This window comes from Falco rusticolus, chromosome 5 (genome assembly GCF_015220075.1).
Source record: "Falco rusticolus isolate bFalRus1 chromosome 5, bFalRus1.pri, whole genome shotgun sequence".
In the NCBI taxonomy this organism is placed as follows: Eukaryota; Metazoa; Chordata; class Aves; order Falconiformes; family Falconidae; genus Falco; species Falco rusticolus.
In genome coordinates, this window is record NC_051191.1 from 70,585,423 (window position 1) to 70,591,422 (window position 6,000).

Here is a 6,000-nt window from a genome sequence, read left to right on the forward strand (position 1 = left end):
TTAGTTGTTTAACAGTTTCCAGCTTGGTGGAGAGAAAAAGTAGTTTTTCTAAATGTGCTGGCTTACTGTTTTTGCAGAATATTCTTTTTGGTGCTGTTTAAAAGATAATAGAACATACATATAACTAATTATTAATGATAGGTTCACTTCCAGCCCAGTGTTTCTTTAAATTTGGCCTGTCATTTACAGACATTTGGGACTGTCATATTCCACCAGCTGGCAAGTGCCTGGGCCAGCTTTGCAATGCAGTGAGCAAAGAGGCTCAGTTTGCATATATATGGAGTCTTTTGCAAATACATGGCAGTGCACTCCCCTGCACTCCTGGCTGCTGCCAGTTCAGCTGACCCTCAAAATATCTCACAGACCCTTTGTATCACTGTGCCCCAACTGTTCGCAATACATTTCCATGCTTTGGAGAAAGTCACATCTCATGCTACATATGGTACTGCTTGATATAGAGTAGGTTTTACATATTGATTATTTCCTGGGGAAGAAAAGCAATTGCATTCTACAAAGCCTCATTTTTCTAATTGATTTTATTATTGTGCAGGCTGGTCACTGTGTTCGCTGGCAGACAAATTAGTGTATGAGGTGCAGTGGCTATGTGTAGTTCCTGGTGGGAAGAAGGGTTCTGACCTCACTACCCATGACCTGCCTCACTGGCACAGAGTATCAGCCCTGAAGGGTACAGCATAGCTGAGAACAGTGCAGTGTCATAGGAAGTACTAAACCATTAGGGCTGCTGGACTTCACTCCTGTGTTCATTAAACCCAGGAGATGAGGTGATGCTAGCTTTAACCAAGAAAATGGTCTGAGAGTCCTTGTGCTGTTGCTGCTGGTGGGAGAACATGAGATGTAGTGGATTTGGGGGAGAAAAAAAAAGTGTCAGTCTGTTCCCTCTTCCCACCTTCCCTAGCAACTGAAAAAAGGACATGTCTGAAGAAATACAGAACAGCTGAGAGATGTCAGGTGAATATTCATGACTGTTGAAAACCCCTGGCTCACTCCTGCAATGAGAATGATATTGGCTTTCTTCACTGCCAGACTACCTCTGCCTCACTCTTGACCTAAAATCATGTCTCTGGTTATGACAAAGCAGCATGAACTTTCTTGTTTCCACTGCTGTCACTGCTGTGTCTTACAACACAGCCAGTGATTGTGTCACACAGTTTTTTCCGATTTCCTAAGGGTAGCATCATTTTATCTGACAGGGATCGCACAAATGCCCCAGTCATGACCAAAGCTCTGCTATACTGTGCCATCTAAAAGCACGTAAAATAAAATGTCCCAATCATTATAATCAATAAAACAGATAGGTATTAAAAAAAACCAAACAAACACAGAAAATGGAGAGAACACTCCCTCACCTCCAAGACAATACAGTTAAAAGATTAGTTTGAAATGAGCCATATAAAAGCATAAGCAATTTTGGATACTTTGAATATCACAAAATAATACTGAAAGCATCAAAATGAGATTACAATAAGAGTAAAGCATTGTCTTCTACCTGGCTCTTTTTGAAAGCTTAGTTAAAAGCAGCAAGAATCTTTGCTTTTTTCTTTTTTTTCACAAGCAGAGCAGCAAGAGCCCTGAGTTCAGATCCTATAAACAAGTATGTAAAGGTATATTACATCATATTTTATGCACACACACACAAACAGATATCCATCATCTTCATCTGGCATCACTTTAATTTGTTACTTTCTTGACACTTTCAGATTTATAGTCATATATAATTCCATCATAAATTTTCTTTTTTCTTGCAGATTTTCTATCATGTGACTGGCTCTTATGCACTTCAGCATGACCTGGCAATGGCTTAGACACAAAATCAACTCAAGATTACTTTTACAAAAGAGGTCTTTAAGCATACAGCATTCACAAGTCTTCTGACAAGCAAGTGCATAGGATAGAATTAAAGGCCTAATTCTCCCTTCTTCATATTTTATAGTATTTAAAAATATGCTCAAGTCTGCTGGTTGTACTTGATCCAAAAGCAGAAAAAATGGTAATTCTAAAATAGTTAAATAGTTAATACTTACAGATTTGCAAAGTTAATCTTGCAAAGTCTTCCTCAGACCAGCCTGAAAAGCTTATTAATGGCAACACTGAAATACTATGAAAAAGATTTAGGTGGCCTGGTAACACTTTGCAGTCGCAGAGTATGAAATATCTATGGAATGTTTCAGATTGCTAATTAAGAGCTATAGATCTTGGAATAGCTTTCCATTCACCTTAGACAAAATCTACTATAGATGTGTTGCACTGTTAATTGTTATGTTGATTCGGTTTCAGGCATTGTAATCTGAGAAAATGAAAATTGACTATTACTTTCTTTTATAAAATGTCTCTGTAGCAAAAAAAACCCCGCCTTTTTTTTTGTGTGTCTTTTTTTCCCCCAAACTTGGGCACAGACATCCATATTTAGACCCTTGAATAAAGGTGGCTTGATTTCTAGAACAGCTGAGTATCCACAGTTGCTCCTGAAGTTAATGGGAGCTCTGGGTGATCAGAACAACTGAAAATCAAGCAGCCTCTACATAGGTGCCTAACTATGCATTCAGGGACCTATTTTTAGGCATTTCACTCTTAAAATTTTAGTCTAACTTGCTTAGAAGCTCCCATTCCTGTCTCCTGTCATTTTAAAACACATTCATGCAAATCTTTCCATTTTAATGTAGGGGGGTTTGACTGTCAGTTTGCAGGTGTCACTGTTAAGCTGGTTGAACTTCAACTTTGCCATTCTGAAAGCAATTCTTTGATTTAAAAGGTGATTTGAATTGTGTCCTATACAGGGGGTACAGCTTTAATGTAAAAAGTACTTTTCTCAGAGCACATTAAGAACAATACCGAAATCATAATCACCTTTTGAATATCAGACCAGAGCTAGTAGATTCATTACTTCAGAACTGCATTCTGCTCACTAACCAGAGTTGTACTAAAAACTTAATTATCTTATCATCTTGACTAGTCTCACTGACTTAAGTAGGTCTCATCGGGGAAGTAAGAGGAGGATTTTGCTGTAAATCAAGCCACAAGTTAAATTCATTACAGAGAGATCTGTGCTTCATAAAGATAATAACTCAGTTATTTATCTGGTTATACCACCTGAATCACTAGTGCTCGACAGAACACCTTGGACAGATAGGAAAGTTGAACAGGAGAAAAAAAATATCAGAGAAAAAACATATACAGAAATCAAAATCTTATATGCAGTGCTCAGAACTAAAAATAGGCCTTAATTTCCCAGGAAGTAGTTAATCCAAGGCTCAGCCTTTTTCTGGCTTAGGTCTCACCACAGAAAATGAAGCTGAGCTGTGGCTGTATTATCCACACATCTGTTTTCCTGGAAAGTGGCCTTTTTTGCCATGGGTACTCCTTTTGATTTCACTGCCAGTTTCTTGAAGGAAGAATCCATTGGCTCTTTGCATATTTAGAGGAAAATTCTGCTGCTGAGCTTTCAGAAATACAGAGCCTGTTGTGTGCAGTCAGCTCCTACCAGGTGCTTGCCAGGGTGACCCTCTGCCATGCCCTCCCAGCAGCCATGCACTGGGTTTTGCTGCTCTTCAGCTATAGCCGTAAAAATGTTGGAGTGCATTTCAATACGTTCACAACAGAAATATTTACTTCACTTGCAAAGTACACTTTGTGGTTGGTTGTCTTTTGGACCTTTAAGGCGAAGCTAGAAGCTATTTTTGGGAGATGCTTTCATTTCTAGGTGAAGGACCCTGTGTAGTTCCTTAAAATCAATGAAGGTCCAACTTTGCCACCTAACTATTTAATGTGAGGGCCTCTGAGAACAGCCTCACTGTTTCCATGGGAGCTGCATGTCGATTAATTAACTTGCCAGGAGGAATTGTTTATATTTTTGTCAATGGCTCCCTTCATGTTGATGTGCACGTGGCCTGCTGCTGGTTACTTTGCTTCAGACGGAACAGGCTCCATTTGCAGAGGGAGAGGTTCCTTTTCCTGGAAAGCCATGTGGATGGAGGATTTTATGGGAACTACAAGGCGGTGCTGCTTCCCTTTCCCAGAAACATTGCGAACACACCGATGTGAAATACTGTGCAACTCCAAGCCAACCAGTGTTTTAGGAGAAGCTGGACTGGAAAGTAATTTAAATATTTTTTCCATTGAAACCTTTAATTTGGGGGGTGGGGTGGGGAGTGTGTGTGTGTGTAAGAAAAAATGTAAAGGTAACAATCTGTAAACACATCCAAATAAAGATGATGCTGGTTTTGGGGTGGGGTTTTTTCAAGGAATAAGCAGAAGGCTCAGTGTTAGAGTGACTGGTTATCTTTAACTTCTCTTTCACTCAAGTGCGCTGTATTCATATTGTCTGTGGTTGTGGACCCCCAACGTGACCCAGAGCCTTGTCTCTCCCCTCCGCCCCCCCCAGAAGCTGCTGGTACCAGCCAGGTATTGGTCTGTTGACAGTCCTAGGCAATGCAAGGGGATGAACCTGGGCTAGGGGTCCCATCAGGAGCAGCAGGGACTGGGCTGGAGACATGTGACAAGGCATGTCCAAGGGGCCCATCCTGGAGATAGCTACCGACAGTGCAGGTCTGAGGTCCATCCCAGAGGTGGAGGCACAGCTGGAGACCATCACTTCTGCAGCATAGCTCAGGGAGCCGCTGAGGGCTGTGGGCTGAGCTGAAGTGGGGCTCCTGCACCCCTGCCATGGGTGGGGGGAGGCTGAGCAGGGCCAGAGCAGTTGCTGGTCTTATTCCAGTACCGAGCCAGTTGAGAGCGAAGAATGTGAGGTAGAGGGACTAACATGCATTTTAAGCTTAGGTGGGAGGCTGGTGTGACAGGACCTACACCCCCACCCACAGGGAACTGGAAGTGCCTGCAGTGTGGTCTCCTAGGCTTGCTGCCCTTCCCCTTGACCAGCACTTCCACTGTCTTCTATCTTTCCTGTCGCTGATGGCTGTTTGCTGCTATTTAGTTCTGTGGTGATGGGGCGGTTGTGATTTTTCGAGGTTGCTGCAGCTGGTTGTCAGTCCTGCAGACAACTCATGAAAGGCGATGGGGACCTGAACCCAGTCGGGAACCAGGGCGGGGGCAGCGCTCCATCACTGCATAGACTTTGGGAAAAGTTCAGATTTTGTGTTGTGCTTCAGGCCATTAGAAAAGGAACAGGCAATTATGTGCTCCCATCTAAATATGTTTCAGAGTATAACTTATGTTTTGTGCAAGTCAGTCTTGTATACTAATTTATTATTTTTGTAACACTTAGTCATTTAGGATTTTAAATAGCTTCATTTTGTAGGCCACATTACTTTGCAAAGAAGAGAATAAATTCAAGAAGAAAGTCAAGCAGAAACTGCAAATCTAGAAGATTCTGCATCAGTTTATTTACAAGAAGAGGGAATTGGGAGAGAGGGTAAGCTTTTTTCCTGTTTTTTAGGAAACAAAGTTATTAAATAGTAATTATATGTGAAGTGTACATATCAACTGGGGCAAGTAATACTTTGATATCTTTATTTCATCAGTTGTATAAGTTCGTTCTTTCATTTCCTTTGTGAAGCAGGGAACATACATTACATACCCTAGCACATGCTGCTGAGACAGAAAAAACTGATCTACTTTTAATTTTATTTTGCTCAGTTGGAACTTTGGCTCTCTGCCTCCCCTGGGGGGAAAAAACACAAAACAACAATAGCAAGTTTTATCTAAATCTTGGTGAGCTTTTGCTGAAATTACTAGAGCTGACATCTGGATGATATGTATAGTGTGCAGTAGGGGTAGAAGGAGGGAATTGCTTTTAATTAGATGTAACCTGCCCAGGAGAGAAAGACAGAATTGTCCATCTGGTCAGTCATTATTTAATAGGGCAACCAAGGATAAGGGTATTCCTAATATGCAAAGTCACCATAGGTAAAATTACTGATTAACCATTTTTATTAAAAATCCCAGAAAGCCAGAACTGTGCTGAATTGGGGTTATAAGCCTTAAAAAGAAAGAAACATCGAGAAAGTTTGCAGTCCTTGCACTCCC

General features: G+C 41.2%; 1 protein-coding gene across 4 annotated transcripts in view; it reads left to right on the forward strand.

Moving 5' to 3' along the window:
• Nucleotides 1–4,258, forward strand: part of DERA (deoxyribose-phosphate aldolase) — a 57,365-nt gene extending 53,107 nt beyond the window's left edge. For all 4 annotated transcript variants that reach the window (XM_037389500.1, XM_037389502.1, XM_037389501.1 and 1 more), the window contains one exon: nucleotides 1,767–4,258. In XM_037389500.1, the coding sequence (XP_037245397.1) occupies nucleotides 1,767–1,823 (57 nt within the window). In that variant the 3' untranslated portion in view covers nucleotides 1,824–4,258. The remainder of the gene's footprint in view (nucleotides 1–1,766) is intronic.
• Nucleotides 4,259–6,000: the final 1,742 nt, after the last annotated feature.